This window comes from Ptychodera flava, chromosome 9, assembly GCF_041260155.1.
Source record: "Ptychodera flava strain L36383 chromosome 9, AS_Pfla_20210202, whole genome shotgun sequence".
In the NCBI taxonomy this organism is placed as follows: Eukaryota; Metazoa; Hemichordata; class Enteropneusta; family Ptychoderidae; genus Ptychodera; species Ptychodera flava.
The window spans coordinates 42,326,147-42,350,385 of record NC_091936.1 but is presented as its reverse complement, the minus strand read 5'-3'; the positions used below and the strand labels follow the sequence as shown (position 1 = coordinate 42,350,385).

Genomic DNA, 24,239 nt, shown 5'->3' with positions numbered 1-24,239 from the left:
CGAGCATGCAACTAGACATTCCGCATTTCTTTAATCAGATTGTTTAGCTAACAAGGTTGCACTTTTCAGAAGTAAATTTCCTGCTTTATATATAACAGGAAGTTTGAAGAAATCTTTAATGGTTATAAATTATTTCCGGGTGCGGCTTATGACTGTAATGTAAGCCGTGTTCAACAGAAATTACAGGGGTAGCACATTAATGCTGTAGCTGTGTTTTAACGCTTTATCAAATGCTATCAAATCATAGCTCGATGTTGCCGGTCTCATCGTCTTGACCAACTACTATCCCGCCAATTTCGGTGACAACAATTCCATGAATTAATTACTTAACGCATGTCTGCAACAATATCTATCATATATGAAGGAAAGCTAATTACCTCCGTATGTTTAATTTCCAAAGAAATGATTCTTTGAACTTTATGACACAAGATAACATGATCTCCATGCCTTGTTTATGAAAAGCATGGAATAAAAATTGGACTTAAACGAAGATAAAACACAGAGGGTGGTTGAAATAGGTGACACTTTCAAACTCATCACGAAAAGTGAATCCCCTTAACGACCAGTGGCACTCCTTTCGGACAATTATTGTAAATAAAAACAAGACATTTTGAAGAAGCTTGGGCGAAGAGATTAATTTTTCCCATAAACAGTCAAACAGATCACTTAAGGAACACCATCAACTGAGCCGCAGGTGACACAGGGGTCGTCAAATGTGACGTGCCGCTTGTTACAACCCCGGTTGTAAAGTGTATATACGAGATTACGCTTTCAAAAAGATATATTTTTAATTCCGAGATAAAAGATTAGCTAAAATCGACATAGAAAACGCTCGCCAGCGTTACAGCCAGATCTTCCGATCAGTATTGCAAGTTTTCAATGCTTTGAAGCTAGAACGATTTTACAGGAAAAATATTCAAACACAAACATACCTGTGAAGCTGCCGGCTCGAACGTCTGAGAGTGTAATGCGTACGCATACAGTACCCAACAACGTTAGAAAGGACTATACCATTGCAGGAGGTGGAACGACAAAAGGTGTAACTTCTGCATGGAGGTCAGATCGGGTCAGTTCAGTAACATAAAATATTAGCTTCTTCTTTTTTTCCCCAGTCGCTGTCAGTTACCCTTTCAGCATCCGCACGCTCCTAATTTTAGCGCTGCGGAGTGCGAGCGAAAATTGGGATAGGAAAGAGCTTCGCTTCGTATAACCCATTTTCATAGAGGGTCATTCTTTGCATGATTCCTTTGTTTTAAAAAACAAGCGCGAAATGGCGTAAGTTAACGAGCCGTACGCCCTCGCTCTATTGTTTGTTCGACGAAAATGCTGTTTACAGTAAACACGATTGGAACTTATTTGGGATAATTGGATCTTCATATTTTTAAAAGTCCTCAAAAGTGTTAGGTTCCCTATAGCTGAATGTTGCAATATTACAATTTACTCAAAAGAAAAAGTATATAACTTAAAAAGGAAAGCAAATGAGCTATCATTTACAGATTATACCGACATTACTTCACCATGCAATTTTCCCAAATTAGTTCCAATCGTGTTAATAGCAACATTTTGAGCAAGTTATAGCAGTGGTGTAGTGTGATTCAATATGATGCATGTGTTGAAATGCAAAAGCGGCAAAGATCAGTCACTGGTCCTGCCAAAATTTCAATTGCTCCTGTCGTATAGTTAGCAGAACTGCAGCAGTAAAATTTTTGTTATCTTGAGTTATCAACAATATGCGGAACAACAATACAAAACCTGAAGTGCGTGCCTGATATTACTCTATCTAGGAAAGTTAAGTGACTCTGTACATTACATCCGTATTATTCGTGACATCAAAGGAGGAAAAAGTTTAAAGTTTAAAGGGTGGCTGGCGTCGGAGCTATGCTTGAAAGACATATTTGTTGGTAAATAATCAATCTGTTAGGACTTGTACATATAGTGATATGCTAAACATACCACCGAGCAAAATTGGACCGCATTCTTGAATTGTGAAGAACTCAGTGTCTCTTTGCGATATAACATGGAAAGATTTGAAGCAGTTTTAATTGCTAAAGGGGTAAGTCAGAGTGTAGAAGGAGATGTCTTACTGTGGGTAATATCAACATTTTAGAGTACATCGTTCATGACTTACACATCAGCATTATTATTTTACTTAAAACTTGTCAAATCGGGGTGATTTAAGGGAAGGAACTATTATGAAATACTTACAAAGCAAGCTCAAATCATAATAGTGATTATTTAATCAAATTTCCGAAGTCTTCTTGACGATTGGAGTATGGAACGATTTTTCAATCAGTTTGGGTCAGAAAAATGGACGGAGATGTTTCTTTACTAGTTTGTCTGTTTTCGGTCAGTCATTCTTACATCATACTTACCTCTTAAAGGGGAACGGTCGTCGGAACGTCGCCTGAGCGAGTTTATTTTTTACAAACAATGTATTTCGTGCATGATGTCTACATGCACCTCATCACTATACCTGCAACATTTCAGTTACACAATCTAGGTTATGACAGACATGTTTTAACTTTCATCAATTACCATCGTACCTTGGATACAGTGTTTACATTGGTCGGATGGGTCCCATACGACCTTTGAGCGCAGTTCCGACAACTGTATCCCTATATAGATGTTTAGCCATATCCTCGTTCTTGATCTGTATCCGAACTATGCATGACATAGTAAAGAATATGCAAACGCAACATAGCATGTATTGGAGTGCGCCTGGCCGGCAGCCTCATGACCGAGCTCCCAAAACCTTTGCCTTTTCTCGCCTGTGCTTTCCCTAAACGGACTTAAAGTGACAAGCAGCGTACATGAACATTTGTACATTCAACCTACTACACGAGAAACTCAGTATTTTGCTCATTTATTCTGCTCTTGGCATCGGCGGTTCTGGAGTAACTTGCAGGTCGAATCCTGGTCCGAGCCGCCATTACCAACAGGCTATTGTTAAAGGTTGACTTCATTTACAAGTTATTTTTTTAGTTATGCTGTACAGTAGAAGTCTGTTACATCTGTTTTGTAAGTCGCCGACCAATCAGAGATTACCATTAGCAGTTTGGAATGTGATTAAGTCATGTGGACTACAACGCAAACCACCTACTCACAGAGGGAAGAGAGCCGATTTCTGCAAGAAGAGTGTTAATATTGTTGCAAGGACCCAATCATGCTACTTGATAACGACCAATAAACCTGCTCGACTTTCAGAAAGGAATATCAGTAAACCTAAAACCACAGTGTTAAGTGTCTTTCAGCGTCTAAATGTGAGTCAGCCACGTTTTATCAATTTGTTAAATCTTATTACCCTGCGTAGGGGATCAACATCTGTACAAGCTCGCACCGTGAAGTTCACGTTATGAAATTGCCCGATCCATTGGTACCAAGATACAGTCTGTCTCTGATTCTATCATTCAAAATAATACTGATATATTTGTTGTAACCGAAACATGGTTGAAAGAATCAGACAATAACATCCCAGCGCGTTTATCATCATCGCTGAGTGGTTATAAAATAGTTCAGGTTTCACGCGGGAAACAACGAGGCGGAGGGACGGCTGTTATCTTTAGATCTAACTTGAAATTCATCTCAAACAAGACACAGTCATTTAAGAGTTTTGAAGTCATTGATGGTAACTTGAATATTTCGTCATCCGTTGTTCATCTTCTAGTCATCTATCGGCCACCAAAGGGAACTATCAACGATTTTCTACGTGAATTTTCTACCCTCTTGGAGAGTGTGATTTGTTCTCGTGGGAGGCTAGTTATTGTTGGTGACTTTAACATTCATTTTGACGATGTTGCGAATACTGATAACATTAAGTTTTCAGATTTACTCAGCTCGATGGGACTTGCTCAACATGTGATTGGCCCGACACATACCAAAGGCCATACACTGGATCTCATTATCACCAGTGCAGCTGATCCTTGCGTAAACGAAATCAAATCTGATTGGCTCTTGCCATCTGACCATGCAGCTATTCACTTCTCAACAGTATTCATGCGACCACCCCCACGGAAAACTCTCCGATCTTCGAGAAAGCTTGCTAACATCGACATTAGTGCTCTTCAACAGAAAATTGCGGCATCGTCATTGCCAAGTCTCACGGAAGTTGATAGCTGCTCCAATGAGCTTGTGAACGCGTACAATAATGCTATGACTTCAGTTATTGATGACATGCACCTGTTGTCACCAAACAGGTTTTGGATAAAGTGCGTTCTCCGTGGTTTACAGAAGAACTGTTAATGCTACGTCGAAACCTTCGTCAGTTAGAAAGGCAGTGGATGAAGACAGGCCTGGTTGTACATGAAGAAATGTTTAAATCTGCTAGAAACCAGTATACAACCAAATTACGTGATGCACATTCATCCTACCATCGCAATCGCATTGCGTGTGCGGATACCAAGAACTTGTTTCGTATAATTGATGAGATCGCTGGTACTAAGGGTGTGTTAGCTTCAGTCATACCGGACATGGACCCAAATAGTTTTTACCGAACATTTTCGCAGAATTCTTCCGCTCCAAGATCGAAAAGATTCGTGAGACTCTGATATCTGTTCCACCTTCAGACCCTCCTACAGACTTACGTTGTAATCTCAGCGCTTTCGAACCAGTATCAATTAACTTTGTTGAGAAACTCATAGGTTCGTACCCACTAAATCCTCAAGTCATGATCCTATACCAACAGTATTGCTAAAGCAGTGCGTGCATCAAGTATCTCAAGCAATCACATGTATCATCAATTCTTCACTAAATTTTGGTAAATTCCCAAACCCATGTAAATCAGCGATTGTACGTCCATTGTTAAAAAAAATCAAACCTAGATAAAAATGTTTTGAAAAATTATAGACCCGTTTCAAACTTAACATACATCTCTAAGTTGATCGAGAAGTCCGTTTTATTTCAAATTAATTCGTATCTGTGCAATAATAGTCTGTATGCCAAATGTCAGCCGGCTTATCGAGAGGGACATAGTACTGAGACTGCACTCATTCGAGTCCAAAATGACGTACTACGGGCTCTTGATCGCCGGGATGATGTTGTTCTAATTCTTCTTGATTTGTCAGCTGCCTTCGACACCATCGACCATAATATATTGATACATAGACTACGTCATCGGTTTGGTATTCACGGTACTGTCCTCAACTGGATTACTTCATATTTACAAGGCAGAACAATGAGAGTATGCGTTGGGTCGGTAATGTCGGAGGCACAATCGGTTGCTTGTGGTGTTCCCCAGGGTTCTGTCCTTGGACCTGTTTTATTTAGTTTGTATATAGCACCCCTTGAGGACATTATAGATAACCACAGATTACAAGGTATGTTTTATGCTGATGACTCTCAGCTGTACATTGTTTGGTCGCGTGATTGTGTACCAAGTGAACAAATTGAAAACTGTGTCAGTGAGATTCGTCATTAGATGCATGATAACATGTTTGTACTTAACGACAGTAAGACTGAAGTTATAAGATTCTCCTCTAAGTTTGGTAATGATAACCAACCAGGAGAGTGCGATGTACAAGTCGGGGGTGTCAGTGTGCATTCATCATCCACAGTGTATGACCTTGGTGTTACATTTGATGCTTCAATGACCATGACATACCATGTTGCAAATTTGTGTAAAACAGCGTCTTTTGCTTTATGGAGGATTAGTAAAATCCGAAATATTTTAGACCAGGGATCAACAGAAAAATTAGTCCACGCTTTTGTTACTTCAAGGCTTGACTACTGTAACAGTCTTCTTTATGGTCTGCCAAATTATCAAATTAATAAGTTACAGGCTATTCAGAATGCCGCTGCACGATTAATCACTAAAACAAGGAAAACAGAACATGTTACACCATTACTTAAGAGATTGCACTGGCTCCCTATAGAGAAACGGGTTGAATTTAAAATAATTTGTTTGACTTACAAAGTTTTAAATAATATGGCTCCTTCGTACCTAAGACAGCTTGTATAATATTCGTCTTCTGGCCGCACTCTTCGCTCTTTTACAGATGGAGCTTATACACTTTATCAGCCTATTGTTAACACGGCTTTTTATGGAGACAGGTCATTTTCTACAAGTGCTCCACGGTTGTGGAACAGGCTGCCCATTTTACTCCGTTGCAGTGAGAATTTTAACATTTTTAAATCAAACCTCAAAACTTTTTTATTCACCGAATGACTTTTTTATCATACAACATTTTGAAATGCCTTTTCACTTTTTATCAAGTTATAAGACAGTTTGCTTTGGGTTTAGCCAGAATCACATATAGTGGTTCAGAACTCAGTAAATCGCTTTAGATAAAACGTGAAAAAACGGGAAGTTAACAACATCCCTAACTAACTGAGCGGGACATTACTTCATGTACTGTAATGCTTTTGATGTTTCCGTGCCTTTTCCCAGGCAAACTGCCTGACTAGGCTGCAATAACATCGCTATGTGGATGATACATGCCGGTTGTCATCATCTGTCAGCTTTAGGGTTTGCTAAGCCAACAGGCACAACGCACCCGACAATTTAACACGTTTAAGGTAGTATGCGCCTCTAAAGTTAAAGACTTCAACTTTTGCTAAAATTTTCTTCAAGGAAACTTTCAACCATTCTCTTACCAAATCAAGATTATAGATATGGGGTCACCGTGCAAGGTTTGTCGCAGACTAGGGAACCAAATTACCGAACATTTACCAAATATCTTAAATTCGACATGGGGGCTACAACTGCATTAACTCTATGGGAGAAAATACAATTTTCGATTTCCGAAAAACTAGGAGGGTGATTTTTTTCTTATTCAAGGTGCTTTAAAGTAAGCCCTCACAAGTTGTAGATACGAAAACAAAATCTATAAAGCTTGAGAGTCCAAATATCCGTCGTCAAGGCGCATTCTACCTTAATCGAAATCAACGTAAATGACTAAGCATAGATGTTTCAGAACTGTGGCACATCATGATCTAAAAAACCGCCGTTATATTTTTAAATATGTATACAGTATCAAACTTTGTGAGGAATTACAACTATCCGATAATGGTATACCACTGCGTTTGTTACTATTCGTTTTTTCAAGGGGGAATCGTTTGTTTCTTCTCGTGGACTCGCCTTGGCCTGTTGAGAGGTACCTGGGGATCTTCAGTGTATTGACTACACGAGACGTTCAGAGTTCGTTGGTACTACATAGACTTTATTTCTCTGTAGACAAGCTTGCCAGTTGCCATCGCCAAAGAAACGCTTCTCCCATAGTTTAAATGTCTTGGGCCCGCGGTGTTCCTCTCCCTAAAGCAACTAACTTTAATGAATTGTTTTAAAATAGGATTTTAAACGTTATCTTTAAGGCGTGGCTTTTATCATACGATAGACATGAATTAAAGATAAAATGATACATCCAATCATAAACAATTAATTAATAAAATTAAACAATTAATATTCAAACGTCACTGTGACACGTTGCAAACCCATCACGTGAAATTATCATGTTCCTTTATAAAGTGTTGACTATTTTCATAATTCAAACATATGTACATTTTGTCGCAAATATGGTTTGTATGCACATGGACTTATTATTGAGATCTTGTTGTTTTAATTGACCATTTAACTGGTGCTGATGTCCGCTAGGTTCATTAACCTTTGTCTGAGATAAAATATCTCCGTAACACATTATTACCGATCCCTTGTAAAATTAATCGGGATAGCAACGACTGTCGAGAACAATACGTGCCGGACAATTTTGACGATTCCAATCGATCGACCATGTGACAATATATTTTCCTGAAAACACAGTAGCTTGTTCGCTATTTCACTTTGTGCAAAAATTACAATTACTGATATCTTGTAGATGTATCAAAATTTTAAGATACTTGAGCAAAATTACAGAGTATACGTAATAGCACGCTAAATCAACAATTACAAAGTTTATTTCTTGAGAAAGCATTTCGTCACTGTCTTTTTGTCACTGTGATGCTTTTAATGTTATAATGTTCTCACTTAAATGAAGTAATGAATTAAGACCTCAGAATGCTTGCCAGAATGATCACAAGCAAGTTTTGTGATATCGATACTTTTTACAATGATTAATGATGTGATAATGTATAATAAAGTATTAGTACCAGGTTCCTGAGACGAAGGACAGATTACAAATTATTGAAGAAACCGTGTTAGAAGTTTCTTGAACACCCTACATTAAAATATCGCGAAGAATGATACTAAATGGCCTCTTGTTTTCCTTAACATTTCCATGTGTTGAATAATGCAATTGCATTCTTAGTTTTCCCTGAAAGACTCACAAACCTCTGATGGGGTTTTTACTATAGATGGAAAAGACATTGATAACACGTAAATTACAATATGAACAACGATTACAGTTTTGTTACCAATTTTAACAAATAAATGATCTTGATATCAGTACCTAGAAAATAAGATTCCTTTTGAGAAGATTAAATATTATTTATACTTACAAGCGCTTAAGGTCAATAGTATTAGACATAAAAATTAAAGATTTTTTTTCTGTGTCCGAGAAGGATGCTGCTTCCCCAATTGTTCATTAGAATGGTTTTATTCTGTCGGAAAGAGCGCCTGCAAAGTGCATAAACGGTATTTACAATGAATCGAAAATTGTCAGATAATTGCTTCCAATATATTGTTCTATCCATTATTCAAACTCTATTACTTTTTACTCCTTACATAAATACTGCACACAAACAAATATTATGTCACCGCTTACCAGGTCGATGCGCTGTAATCGCAGAAGTCTGTATGTCTTTTCTGACTAAAATGCCATCTCAGAATCGTACCGATCAAAACCAGCCAATGTGTATTATACTACAGGATTGCACAAAGAAATTGAAAGTGATAACTACTACACTGACAGAAAATCGCGTTTAAAGTTACACTTGTTGGATGATGGCTGATAAAGAATTTTAAGCAATTGTACAAATGTAAATTGAAAGAATATGTTAAAAGCAACGTGCCTTTGTGATATACTTTTCTTGTATCTAATCTTTTCCTTTTCTTGATGTATTCATGAGCCCCGGGAAAATTACTTTACCAGTAATTCGGCCGCTCTATAAAAGTGTAAATAATTAAAATTAGTTGGTCTTCATAAGTACACCCACTTATAGTGGGTAGGAAGCTCTATTGAGAGTCGAACTTAGTCAAGTGTCCGTGGACTGTAAGTTCAGGCGATGACTTGGAATGAAATACATCACTTTCAAAGAAAGTGAACTTTCATGGCGTCACAATGAATCTCTAGTTTCCTCTTCTTCCTGTGTCACAAATGATCTCATTCCGCAAGAACTGAAAGAGTGCCGATTGGCAACGCTGAAGTGTTTGTACACTCTCCATTGAACCAAGCAAATTTACCATCTTGACAGATTTGATGTTCACCAACCCCACTAAAGGTCTAAGACTTCAAAGTCATCGGGAATTACATTAACGAAGAACTTCTAAAATAAAACAAAACAGATGGTTGCTAGTTTCACAGAGAGTTTACATCAATAAACTTGGGTGAATGTAATAGCTGGACCGTTTGTACGAAATGGTTTGAAACGAAGTCTACACTGTCATCAAAATATTACACTAAACTTTCTATGTAGTAAAATTATGTTCTGTTTGGCACAGAATTAAGCGAGTCAACTTTTGAACCATACGTTTAAGGTATACGAACCTTGAAAATGAAGGACTTAAATTTTTGCTTAAACTTTCTTCAAGTAAATTTTCAACTGACTGTTCTCTTTCAAAATGAGAATGAGACTACAGGTCAGCGCGCAAATGTTTGTACTAGAGAAACAAATTACCAAATATTTACCGATATCTGAAATTCATAATGGCCTCAATCCCTATGTTATCTCTACGGAGGAATATAGAATTTTCAATTTTCACAAAACTAAGCCGGCGAAAACTTCATTTACTCCATAATCTTCAAAATGACCCCCCACAAATGCTAGGCCACAAAAGTATTGTAAAGAGTGTGGAGTCCGAATATTTGTCCTGGAGGCGGATTCTACTTTGAACCGCGCCGTTTATTTTGAACTTCACAGCCGCCGTATAAAGAGTAAAAGCTGTTATGTATAAGTTTGTCGAGATATACACATAGATCACCGAATTGTTAGAGGTACACTGTATGTGTGAATGTTTATCAATCAAAGAGGATACTTTTGTTAAGAAAATGAAATGACAGATAACTACCTTTCCACTTGTTAATAAACGTTCGAATTCTTTGGTAAGTTCTTCCGCTGACGGTCTTTCTTCGGGTTCTGATCGCCAACACTTCTGCATTATGTCGTATCTGTGAAGGGTTATCATATTGGATGTCAAAATTGACGTGCTTAACAAAATTGAGGGCGATATCATCACAAGAATGGTTTGAATTGGAAGAGCTACTTTAACACCGGAAAACTTAGTTAGAGAAATAACAGTAGCAGTTGACATAGACGATATTAAGCAAAATCTATGTACAAAACAGAGCGTGTTGCAGATAGAAATGAAAATTAGAGGAATGACTTACAAATGTTTTGAGCAGTTTTCAGGTTTCCGAAGCCTCTGGCCTTCCAGTAGAAATTTCACCATCATACTAGTCGGAACGTTTGAAAACGGCGTCATACCTGCGAAAGTGATCTCTATTTCATTTGTTTGGTGTAGATGTAGGAACACCACGCAGGGAATTTATTGACAAAGAGCATGTGTGACTGACTTTATTTAATGACTGAGTGATATTCGCAATATTTACAATGTTTAAGCAATAAGCCCAATCCCTATTTACGTTTCTTGAAGGTGGAAATTGCTACACTAATGTCTAATAAAGCGTTAAAACCTCTATTTGCATCCGAGTACTGTAGAAAAGCGTCTTACCACATTCTACCTGTCCTTGGAATTACAAGACCACTACATATCATGCTCTTGTATTGGCAAAGTTAAAACATGTTTGATTTTACCGTGATGATGGTACGCCAGTAGTACTTTCACATTGACAGGAATATTATTCTTATGATTTTCTTTAGTTGTAATTATTAATATCAGCGTAAGCATGCATTGTGCATATCTTGGTATCGGGAATTATGTTAAGCTGGCTGTTGTGAGTTGTGAATTCTGAGCTCAGGCTCTTTTAAGCGCCATCAGTTTCCATATTCGGAGCTAGAGAGATTAAAGTCCTGTAAATATTTAGAGTCCATATAAGATATTACTTACCAAGAGTTGCTATCTCCCACAATAAAACTCCAAACGACCAACTAAAAGAAATTGAATCTCATTTTAGTGCATTGATTAAAGTTACATACAATCATACAATGTATGATAAGAACTAATACCAAGCATTGTGTGCTAAAATTCTATCCATTTGACTTTTTATTGTGTAGTCACAGTGGTCTGCCGTACCATAAACTTGGGATTTGTATTTCAAGAAAGGCTAGGGGTGGCTTCAAAATGTAGATGTGTTGCTATATGTAAGATCACTGTAAGATTTTGATATTATAAGAACTCAAAACTTACACATCACTTTTCTTCTCAAAAATGCCTTGAGTCAGGAACTCTACCGGCATCCATTTAAGAGGTAGCGGACCTTGGTCCTGCGACTGTTAGTGATACAGTATGTAGGTAGTGACGAGTAAAGTAAAAAGAAAGAAAGATGTTTCGCTAAATTGGAATAAGTAACCAAAATCTAACGTATTAAATTGAATATGATTATCATGCTCAAATATAATAAAATTATTTCCATCTGCGCCGTATTCGAACCAAAAACTTGACATACAATAAAACACAAGCAATAGTTATCATGTCAGTTATAATAACGCTGCCGATGATAAATACGTATAGTCTCGACACTTACCCATGCGTCTTTACAATATTGTCCAGTTTCATAGATATCGCGACTCAAACCAAAATCACCGATCTTGGCGACATAGTCTTCCATAATCAATATATTTCTGCAGGCAAGGTCTCGGTGTATATACTGCAATAAAAGATTCCCGGTTAACTACATACCTGGGTTGCATACAATAGCTTAAAATAAATATCACATGAAAAATTTAAAATGGCAATGCGAATTACCAAGAATGGCTCCACTGTAATTAAAGAACTATTAATGAGATACAAACCCGTTCTTTTTCCATATACTGCATGGCCAGTGTTGTATCTCTGGTGATTCGCATAAGCCTGTTCTCCTCTTGAAATGTTATTCTTTCACTATTCAGATTCTGTATGTAGCTCAGCAAGTCACCATGCGCAGCATACTCCACAACAATATATTTTGGCTCTAGAAAGTATAAGTTGGGCAGATAATACTTATAATGGAGAGCTTTGACAATAATGGTCAAATGTTGTTTATTTCCGGCGAGAAGAACAGCTTTGTATATCTGAAGCTATAGTTATTGCACAGTAATTATTATGAAGACTACGACGACGATGATGATTATGATGTTACTAAAAACTAATACAATCGACGATGATTCAAATCACGAGGACGACGACGACGATGATATTGATGATGATGACGATCATGATCATGATCATGATCATGATGATCATGATGTTTAAGGACCTTTCAATGACAAGAATAATGCTTATGTTCAATGCAGCAGTTATATCAAGTTGCATTTCACAACATATGTCGTTGAAAATACATTTTCTTGTTCCAAAGTAAACCGTAATAACTTTTCAGGCATGTGCTTTAAAGTGTGTAAGTCTTTTGTCTTTATACCTTCAAATTTTGGTCGAATTGTGTTAAAACGATGCACTCCGCATGAACCGGTTAAGGGTACATTTCATTGTATATCAGCCGTCTTTTTTGGAAAAGGAAAATTAAACATTGAAGTATGTCTAATTACTTACCTCCAGAAAGTACTATTCCGAGAAAATTGATAATATTAGGATGACCATTAAGTCTCTTTAAACACGTGATCTCATGGCAAAAGTCACGGTACGAGATCGGAAGACATTGCGCTATATCGATAGAAAGAAGAGGGTAATAATAAATATTTTGTTTCATAAAAAAAGAATAACATCCTTCGTCACCAAATTAAAGCATAGCGTTACCTCCTGCATATTTGTATAGCTTATACAATGTCATGTATGTCTGTACTATCGAGATCTTTCAAGCTACAGAACTTACAATAAATGGCCAAGGCGTTGTTTTAATTGACGTGTAACGGCGATTTTACAACATCAACACAGCAAGGTTGGGTGAAGTTCGTACGTGGACAATGTTATCAATCAACCATCATAGTATTGTTTCAGAGGTCATTCACCTTGACGTAAACTTTGCTTTTATTACGTAATACCTACACTCATAAATAAAACAATTAAATGATAATAGTACTGGCGTATAAGCAGTGTGAGAGGATCTGATCGTGCATGATATCCACATATATAGAAGGTAATATGATGAGTTTACATGTCAATTGTATTCGAACAACCACTGGATATGAGAGGTGTGTTTACGAGTACAGAGGACAGCAGACGGACGGTAGAAGAAAGAAGGAACAACAGCTGGCAACATGGTGGACTGTCACCTGTTCCAATTTACTACAGTTACCATGGAAAGAGAAAATCCAACCAATCACAGATTTTAAGCGGGTGGCCGCTTTTTTAAAAAGAGCGCCCTCACATGGATATTTTGAATATCAAGGAACGCCCCTTTGACCATATATGGGCACATGTAGATTACAGGTGACTGTATACCTCAAGGTACAAACGGTGCTATCTATGAAGACGTTGAGCAACTACTCTGTTTCTGTTCCCAAAGTCCTCTCGCCAGCTATTCCCAGAAGAGAACGGTTAGTGGTAATAGTATCCAAAAACTGCGACAACATCGAAGACAGATACCTTCCACAAATGTTTCTCTTTTAAGACATGTTGCTTATTGTCGAACATTTAACTTAAAAACAGAGAGAAAGAACGCTTAATGAAAGGTACTAAAAATGAAAGTTTACAATATCAATAACTTGCCTGGGCTAAGCGACTTAATCGCTACAGTCACTGGTCCATTTCGTCTTTCAAGCGTTGCTAATTCAATTTTTCCGAACTCACCATATCCAATTTCTCTTATCACTTTTATCTTTTCTCGTCTGAGATTCCAATCGGGGAGATCTGGGTGGTCATGAAGTAGTCCCTACAGCAATCAAAGACAAAGAGCTTGAGAATGTTCTGCAATGTCTAATTGAAGCGCTAACCCCTAAAAATTAACAAGCGTATAATATCATGAGAGAAGGGTCATCATTTGGTTTTATATTAACAGCATATAAAACACATACATGTCTTGTTCTTCTTTTTATTCAAAAAGGTCCGATTATGAAGTTTGAAAAGACCAACTCAGCTTTGACGAAATTATTGTCTTATTGTCTCATTAAATGCAAGATGGTATAACACAAGTATATAGTGACAGTAAAATTGTGTATGATGCTGGCCCAATAGAAGTCAGTTTGTCTGTAATTCGGTGTCGGTTGTCGGTCAGTGTATTTCACTCAAACGTGCATTCCTTTACCTGTATATAGTCATCAAATTCTGTATCAACAATGGCCTTGAATCCTCTGTAGCCGTTTCGATGACGGATAAAAAAGACGAAACTTAGGCATGTCGAAATAAGTGCCACGACAGCGACACCGCCGATTATCTTCACCGTCAGTGTACCATTCTCACGGTCTTGTGGGGAATCTATTTAAACAGGAATTATGCCCACATATGTATTGCACTTCTAATGAAATATTCATTGTTTAACATGACTTAGTGTGTCGATGATCGTTCACATTTAACAACAGCGAGGGTTAATTATTTTTTACCCATTCCTACTTAAGGTAGTATGCGTCTCTAAAGTGAAAGACTTTAACTTTTGCTCAAACTTTCCAAAGGAATCTTTCAACCATTTCTCTTTCAAAATCAAGAATAAAAATCGGGGGTCACCATGCAATTTTTGGTAATAGAGAAACAAATTACACAAGATTTACCCATATTTGAAATTCAAAATGGTTGCCATTCCTGCGTTAACTCAATATAGGAAAATGAAATTTCGATTTACAAAAAACTAAGACGGTGAAAGTTTTCTTTCTCCTTGGGCTTCAAAATGACCCCGCGACAAGTGGTAGATAAGAAAAGATTTGGAAAAGTTTGAGAGTCCAAATATCTGTATCCGAGGCGCATTCTACCTTAAGGTTTACCTTTTTCTTTCAAACTGCTTGTACAAAGACATTTTTCAATATTTTCTTCACAGATGTAGTCTTGTGAATTGTCACATTCGCATTTGATGTGACAATACAGTCCACAAGTCGCTGCCATGCACCTACAGGTTCCATCCACGGTGTTACAGGTAGAATTGTTCTCACACAAGCACTGAGATGTACACTTATTGCCATACCAGCCAGATAGACATGCTGAAATGGCATTAAACGAAATGTGAGATGTACTGACTGACGCACCTTATTTTTCAAATTGGAACAATGTTACTTTGACGCACTGAAATATTTATACAGATATAAAATAGTGGATTTAAAATTACACACCTTCGTTAGTTGAGTAAATTACGTAATAATTATATGAAAAGTAACAAACATATTAAAATAACCAAAATAATATAATAACTGCCGGTAAAAATAACAATAAAAGAATTACCAACCCTGTTCACAGTGGATACCAGTCCAACCTGCTTGACATACGCAACCTTGATAACGATCACATTGAGCTCCATTTTCACAATCACAAGCCAAGTCACAATTTGCACCAAAGTAGTTGTCGTGACAACCTGAGTATGATATTAAAAGTTAGTATATCTCTTTACTACTAAAGGCGAATGATGATTGATTTGTGTTGCCGACTGAGACACACGCCGCCTATCGGCGAACGATCAACGTTACATTATCCCATTTACAATGAACTGTCAAAGTGACCAATGTATCTCACTCACAATAGTCAAGCTTACCTATATATCATCATTCTTGCTACCTGCTACTACATCTACCTGTACTTAAATTTCTAACCTCAGTACCTGATACCAACCTTTGAAGGACAGGAATGTAGTATCTGTTAAGTTGTTACCCTCGGAATCGGTTACGGAAATTAGGTAAACTCCGGCGTTATTATCAGCAACACTGAAAACTGTCAATTTTACTGTGTTCGAACTATGGAAAGGGATTAGGGCAGGAAAAAAGAAAGACAGACAGATATAGAGACGGGGACACAAAAACAGAGAGACGCAGATACAGACAAAAGAAGACAGACAGACGGTAGTATTAAAAATGATTCTATTTGAATGGACTGTGCCAATTGTCAACACGTGTATTGTCACATCGGAATGTTAAGGGTATGAACGCATTGCCATTAGTAGTCGGTGAAACATCTTTATGTTCTCAGCTTTTTTCATGGTCGGCTAAGTTTCAATGTAGTTTTAATCACGTAGTTTTGGAATTACTTATTATTTGGCTCGCATTTGTTGTTATAGCTACAAACAGCTAGAGAACTATACTAGTAATCGAAGAAAGCTGTCTATTTTTGTCGATCAGAGAACATCTTTGCCGATGTATTCGGGAAAATATAATCAGAAAAAAAATATATAATAGCAATAAAAATCCCTCACCTATTGTTGATTGAAACCGTAATATCTTTCGAGCCACTCAAGAATTCATCTGATCCATTGAGATACCATTTTACATTATCATTTTTGAGTTCAACATTGTAACCGGTGGCTGAGAGCAACACATACTCCCCGAAGTAGGCTTCCCTGTACTCTGCACCCAGACGTACTTCACTGTGACCTGTAAATTGTGAAAAGTGGTCTACATCTAAGTGTCATATTAAAGGGTAATTTTAAGATTATGAAGAGATACATAACATGATGCTATGACGTCATTATACAGATTAGCCCCTAAGTTTTCCTGTATTACTATTTGTCCATTACGTTCTCATAAAACAGCATAGTATAGTCTATCGATGAGAGAATTTTCTAATATTTTTCAAGAATGAGTTGGAAAATTACGTTCCTATTACATCAAAATGTGTGTCTGCAAATATCGCCTGCCTTCTTCACCCAAAAGCTTCAAAATTCATTGTAACACATGTATAAGCAACGATTTCCGGATACCTCTAAGTCTCACTGGAATGTCAAGGACCGATGATGCAACAACAACAACAATTAGATAACGTAAACAAACAGTAAACAGACGTAAGTGAGTTACATCTTATTCTTATATAATTTTTTCAATAAAACATAATCAACATGGACACCTTACTCACGTATATCGCATGCAGGTCCGCGCCAACCGGGTGTACACTTGCAGGCTCCATTCAAAACGTGGCATGCTGCCCCGTTTTTGCAAATGCAGACATCTTCGCACTGTAGGCCATAGTAACCATCTGGGCATCCTTCAAATAGGATAAGAATTGAAACTTGTAAATTAAGATCTTCAAATCTTCCTTGAGCAACAACTTGTTACTGTAATTTGGTATAAAAATGTCCGACACATGCTATTCTATCAGTCGTTAAATCATGTGTCTCCGTTCAACTCTCCATGATCGCAAACACTTTTCAGATACATTACTAGTAAAGGATATGCACAGTATGAGCTGGCGCCTTTGGAACAGATATTGGACTCTCAAACTTTTTCAGTTCTTTTCTGATCTACGACTTGTGGGGACTGATTTTGAAGCTCTTGGAGTAAGAAAGACTTTCACCAACTTTTTTATTTTGAAAATCGAAAATTGTATTTTTCTCAATGGAATTAACATGGGGTAGAGGCCATTTTGAATTTCAAATATCGGAAAATCTTGGATAATATGTTTTTCAAAAATTTGCACTGTGATCCCCGATTTTCATTCTTGATTTTGAAAGAGAATTCTTGATATATTCCTTGTGGAAAGTTTGAGCAAAAGTTTAAGTTGTTCACTTTCGAGGCGCATAATACCTTAAGTAAATAGCTTTATATGAAAACTCGTAGACATACGTCAACAAGTCACAATAGGTTTATCACTCTATTACAAATTACCTACAAATCTCTTTCTACCTATGTACGGTTTGTATGTTCTCGGTGACATAAAGAACGCTTTCTTCACAAATTTCAAAGCACCTCCGAGCCCAGGATACTTATCATATGTCAGAAGCTGCCTCGTAATGCTTCATTCATTTATTTCGGCGAAACAGTAGCAACTACTTTTCCATATTGTTAAAACTATTCTGCATTGATTTCTACAAAACGTCTTATAAAACCTTTGACCACTGCTATCCCCACTCAAAATCAATATTTATTAATTTATTTCATTTATCATTTTAGATCGATACAAAAAAAATTTCAGAAATAAACACGAATCAATATCATGAGCGATAGGATTATGCAACAATTGATGTTTTATAGAACGTATTTTTAATTCCTGTATTAAAATAGGTATTCTCTATAGGTAGTCACGGTTATATGAAATTGTTGGTATTCAACCAAAGTCTGACCTCATAAGTCAGAATTGACCTTCTTTCCAGTAATGTATCAATTATTTGGCAAAATAAATGAAATTTTTTACATGGTTTGAGTATAGATTCCTTATTCTAAGTGAATGTATTAAGATAGGTAGGACTCCTTACCTAGCACTTTCAATACGGTTGTGAATCTGAACGCACGTCTCAAACCAGGAAATAATATTTCGCACGAAACGGGAGTTTCGTCAAGCGCCCTCTGTATCACTGCATCTGAGAAATCGAATCTCACAAACTGCCTTTGTTGTCTCTTTGAGAACCACGTCTTCTCCTGAAGTCTTGATGGCACGTCATTGATCTGAAAGACATTCAGTTTTTGATGAAGAGATTTAAAGTGGTGGTCCAGGATAACAGCACAAATGCAGGAGACAGCACGTATTAAGCTGAAAACATATCAAGCTGACCTTCAACTGTACATTACTTCCTTAATATATGGTTGAGCCCTATATAACATTTAAAGAGCACAGTTTACCCGAAGGAGTCGTGTGTGTCCAGCCAAAAACTCTTCAAGCGTGTTTCTGTCAACACATCGTATTGCCATGGCAGAGCGAGGAAAATTACTGACCAACTGCTCGTTCTGTAAATCCAAGTCGTCTAGTAAAATATACAAATCTCCCGAACCTGTTGAATAGGGCAATAGAGTGCTTGTAAAGTCATTCAGTCATATATGTGTTACTTTGATATGTCTCCCGCAAGTTAAGACCTTGCCATAGGTATGTCGACGAATGTATGTCTCGTAATTTCTGAAGGACATCTAAATTTGCTTCGTGTGAAAATTCATCTGTAGTATTGTTGATATTCATAATCTGAAATGACTTTTTAAAGCATTCGATGGTTAAATTTTCAAAAATTAATATTGATGTCATCGATGCTTTTGTGTGATATTTACAATCAGGGTGAGAGTAGAACGAACGTCGTGAAAGTTACTCGTCGACAAATTTTTGTTCGGTTGAAATGAAAGAAAAGAACCTTCGAGAAACACAACATATTGAATAATACCTGAAATATCAAGACAGCTGAACTTGATATGAACAACCTGTATAGCCCATATAGTTATTCTTCTACAGATCCGGATGCACGAATTTTAGTGGGGATATGATTCATATGGACTTCTTTGTATAAAAACTATTATAACGTACATATTATTACAGTTGCAGGTATAAATATGACTAGTACTCATGATTGAGAGACAGTTGACTACCTATTATGGTTTTTTTGTCTTCCAACAAAGCAAATAAGTATTGGAAATTACAAAGTCAATAGGCACTCGTATTGCCTTTCTTACATTTATTCGGACTGCTATCCAAGAACATTTTGTCTTTCCATACAAGTGGCGTTGTTTCTTCCAGAGGAACTCTTGCTTCGCCGAACAAAATTTCCGCAAAAAACGGCTGCAACAGAATGTAGTAAGACGAGCATTAATAAGACCAAGCGTGATCAAGAAGCTGTTATTTTTTACTTTCAAAACAAAGCAATCGAAACTTATATGTTAAACTGCGAAATGTCCGTAATATGAACAACTTGTAAAATCTATAGGAAAATCTACTTACGTAGTCCCTTGGACGTTTGTTGTAGCCATTACAAAAACAACAACTTTCAATGAAGTTTGGTGGCCAAATAGAATTATCTTCGACCTTAACATGAACTCTATGTTTCAAGCAAACCTTGTCTCCTGTGATCTGTAACGATTAGATTTCTCATGATATAAGAAAACCCTTGGTGTTTTATTCATTGGTATATAGTGTGTATGATACAAATTTTTATTTCGACGAAGTATGTTTGCCTGTATGGTATTGCTTTGTGGTTTGTAACTGCGAGAATTCAATTGAAAGCCAGATTCGATTGGCAAACTTACCAGTTGCTCCAGTGAGAATACGCTAAGATCAAACTCTTGATCTATATCATGGTCAAGGTAGCCGGAGAGATATACAGTACCGCTGTTGCTCACATCAAATCTTTCATTCTGTTGGACAAGAATGGCATACAACACCTGGGATGATATTTACATTGTGTGGTGTTTAATATGACCAAATGCTGGACAAAACAATCCATGAAGAAATTTAAACCTTAAGAAGTGTATTGAACTCTACAATTGATCTGCTGATATTCCAGAGTTACGACAGCATCAGAAGAATATGAAATTGACCTTTACATCACTCTCCACTCAATGAAATAATTTTGAATTGGAAAAGTCAAGGGTCAACTGCAAAATAAAATATATATTTCATAGTTATTGACAAACTTACTTCAACTTAACAAATAAATAAAACTCATGACGGCCACTATCCCGGGATTTTTCCTCCTTTCATACTTCTTCAAAACCGTTTACCAAGAATTCAGACAAGCTGAAGACAAAACGGGTCGTTAAATCTGTTCAGCGGACGATAGTAAAAGGACTCAACAGTCTTATTCCGGTCAAATCAAAAGGAATTCAATATCTGTCTCGGGCGAGTATACTACCTTAATGTTGTTGTCAAAAGGTTAGTACAAAAGCACACGTTCAAGAAACATTACATATTTATAAATCCCGTTAGGTGTGTTACCCTCTTCCTGATAATGTTTTTATTTGTAACAAAAAGGGTAATATGATGCTCAGCACAGGGGATGGGGTCAGTCCCCTAGGGTGGGGAGCGGTAGGGTTCTTTTTAAAATTATTTTATTTTTATTATTTTATTATTATTAATTTCGGCTGTCATATGTCAAATAAAAATTCAACTCAAAACCGTCTGGTAGGCTTTCTTTTTACTTGAAAGTCCTTATCTCCGCTCCAGCCTGTACACACGCCATTTACCTGCTCCGCAAACATTGCAAACTGGCTAATCGGCTGTTAGTATCAGTAGATGGATTAATTGAGTAAGTCAACACCTACAGCAGTCCCATACGTATAGTAAAAAAAGGTCTTATTTTACTACGTCTGGAACTGCTGTGGTGTTGACTTAATCAATTAACCCACTGATACGGACAGCCGCTTAGCCCGCTGGCATTGTGTACACAGGTTGGAGAGGAGATAATGACTTGTAGGTAATAAAGAAAACCGTCAGAACGTTTGGAGTCGAAATCTGTTTTTTAAAACATGACAGCCAAAATAAGAAAATAAAATACAATAAACCGTTGTACAAAGAACCCCACCCCGGGGACTGACCCCTGGCCCCGTGTGCTCAGTAAGCTCCTTTCTTGGTGACTCTGATAGCAGATGAAGAGAAGTCTACGGCGCATTACTGTATAAATCTAACTAATGATGTCAAGGTCATTACAAGGTTATTAAGGTAGATTCGAGGACATACAAGTGCTTTTGATTTGAAAAGCCTATTTCATTTCATACCTTGTTTGTTGTGCTTCCGATGAAGATTTGACTCGGAGCAGATGCGTTTTGGCTAAAGGTTGGTATTTGGTATACCTCTGTACCAATAGGAGACACCTGTAAAGAAAAAACATGTAAAACACGAAAATACATTTCATTGGTTGACATAACGAGACAGCATGCCGGCGGTCATGTGATTTTGGAAGGTACTTCATTGACCATGTGAGAATGTGATGAAATGGTATATTATGCAGACTGTTCTATAAATCAGTGTCGTGAGGCATTGAGTATTTAAAGAAGGTATACATGCAGTCGCTTTGAAATATTTTATTGTTTGTAAAGGAGCAAATTATCGTAATACTGCCATTTTCGGAGCTTTATGATGTCATTCTACAGCATTAGTGCAGAATTTCTAATATTCTTTTGACATACAATCGGGCGATAAAAATGTATGACTTAAATTCTTGCTCATCTTTCTGTAGTGGCAACTTTAACCTTTCTCTGGCCGAATAAAGAACAAAAATCAGTGTCAACTTGCACAATTTGTTACTAAAAGACACAAATCACCCAATATTTTCTGACTTTTAACAACAATGGACGACATTCCTGTGTTAACTCTATGAGGAACCAAACGTGTAACTTTTTTAAGGTAAACGCACCTCGGGGACAGACATTCGGGCTCTCAAACTTTTACAATTCTCTTCTGATATACCACATGTGGGGTTCATTTTAAAGTGCTTGGTGAAAGAAAACTTTTCACCGGCTTAGTTTTTTGAAATTCGAAAATTTTTATTTTTCTCCACAGAGTTAACACAGGATGGCGGCCATTTTGAATTTCGAATATCGGTAAATCTTGGGTAATTTGTTTCTCTAGTACCAAAATTTGCACGGTGACCCCCTATTTTTATTCTTGATTTTGAAAGAGAATGATTGAAAGATTCCTGAGGAAGTTAGAGCAAAAGTTTAAGTCTTTCACTTTCGAGGTGCATAGTACCTTAAGTGAGCTTCAATATTAGTGTCTAAAAGTGGCGGCAGCCAAAGGACAGTATTGTAAAGGCTTGAGAGTCCGACTATATATTCCTTGGGCGCATTCTATCTAAAGTTGTGTGAAAAACACAACTTGATAATTGGACAATTGGGATAATTGGATACTCTAGCAATATAGGTTTAATCTGTTTTTGTTTTTTACACTTGTTTTATATGGGTAATTTGTAGTATTGCAACTTTCAACCATAGGGCACCTAACGCTTTTTATAAATTTGAACAATCAAAAGATGCAAAGCTACAAATTTAGTTCCAAATTCAATGATGCCTTCTCATTGAGTCGAAGCAATCTAGAGCTGTAGGTTTATCATACATTATACGATTGCATTTGTCAAATGTGTGCACCCAGACAATTATCATACTTGATGGGAATGCTTGCTTCTTGCTTACATTAATTGGGCCGACTCGCAGCGATTTCGAAGCTGTTATCCAATTGGGTGGCTGAATCTTACCAATATAATGAAAACAATACAAATAGACTCCCTAAGTGCTGTGATAGTGGCAATCGACCAATCCGATATAATCTTGCAAACACGCTGCGAGTCAGCCGCATTAATTCGATTATCATTAAAAAATATGAAAATAACAGTGGTAATACATCTGCTATCGTAGTTAATTACATTTAAGATTTCTTAGAACTTACTGGTACCTTCTTATGAAGGAATTGTGCTCGAAGCAATCTTAAGACGCAGAACTGTTTCGAAATGAACAAGATGCAGGTAGCAAGGCGATTTCAAATATACTGTAACAGCACAACGAGATTTACTTTTTCTTTTGTTAATTATCGCTGAGCGTTTGCAAATAAATTAAAATACAAGAGACAGGGAAAACGAATTCCATGTTAAATAACGTTGGACGGGTAAATACTTTTGTATATGGCAGTGTGTATATTTGAAAACTCACCTCCTGTATTATAACTGAATGTATGCTTGCTTCGGTAAAGTTAGCACACAGCTTTTATCTAAACGAAAGCAAAGTATCTGATAATTAATTATGTATTTCGTAGTACTCGGAAGACTTCTGACATTGTTTTTGTTATAAAAGCTTTTCCTCGTACCCAGGTTTTCGTGCGATTCTCTCAGAAAAGAAAGACATTTTGTGAAATATTATCACTGAACACGTCTCTTAGAATGTCTGCTGTTTCTCCGAAAGATTGAAGAAAACTTCAGTCTTACTGGAAGCTGATAAGACAACAGAATGTACCGTGGTCTTCAGGACAGGTGGACAGTATAGCTCCATAATGCGATGGTAGAAATGAAACTGTGAAATGCTGTCCATATATCGTTTAAGGTAGTATGCTTCACGAAAGTGAAAGACTTGAATTTGCTCAAACTTTCCGTAGGGAACATTTCAATAATTCTATCGAAGCAAATTACCCAAGTTTCACGAATATTTGAAATTCAAAATGGCAGCCATCCCTGTGATAACTCGATGAAGAACAATAAAACTTTTCGAAAAGCTACGACAGTGAAGTTTTTTACACCATT

At 37.0% G+C, this 24,239-nt stretch overlaps 1 protein-coding gene across 1 annotated transcript; it reads right to left on the bottom strand.

Moving 5' to 3' along the window:
- Window positions 1-8,600: 8,600 nt before the first annotated feature.
- On the bottom strand, window positions 8,601-23,705 carry LOC139141321 (uncharacterized). The gene is made up of 22 exons (XM_070710949.1): window positions 23,656-23,705; window positions 21,730-21,825; window positions 20,263-20,370; window positions 19,958-20,086; window positions 19,693-19,798; window positions 18,880-19,028; window positions 18,516-18,705; window positions 17,180-17,308; window positions 16,524-16,701; window positions 15,947-16,068; window positions 15,567-15,692; window positions 15,112-15,324; window positions 14,442-14,611; window positions 13,907-14,069; window positions 12,791-12,901; window positions 12,058-12,215; window positions 11,790-11,912; window positions 11,453-11,535; window positions 11,153-11,193; window positions 10,473-10,569; window positions 10,154-10,253; window positions 8,601-9,411 (listed from the first exon to the last, which is right to left on the bottom strand). Exons 5-22 carry the CDS (start codon window positions 19,718-19,720, stop codon window positions 9,361-9,363), a joined length of 2,232 nt encoding a protein of 743 aa, XP_070567050.1. The 5' UTR covers window positions 19,721-19,798; window positions 19,958-20,086; window positions 20,263-20,370; window positions 21,730-21,825; window positions 23,656-23,705; the 3' UTR covers window positions 8,601-9,360.
- Window positions 23,706-24,239: the final 534 nt, after the last annotated feature.

Coding starts and splice junctions, on each gene's coding strand:
- LOC139141321 (XM_070710949.1), bottom strand. CDS start 19,720: ATGTTCTTGGATAGCAGTCCGAATAAAT. Junction 17,309..18,515: donor AACCGTATTGAAAGTGCTAG/GTAAGGAGTCCT, acceptor TCCTATTTGAAG/GATGCCCAGATGGTTACTAT. Junction 10,254..10,472: donor GAAAACTGCTCAAAACATTT/GTAAGTCATTCC, acceptor AACCCTTCACAG/ATACGACATAATGCAGAAGT.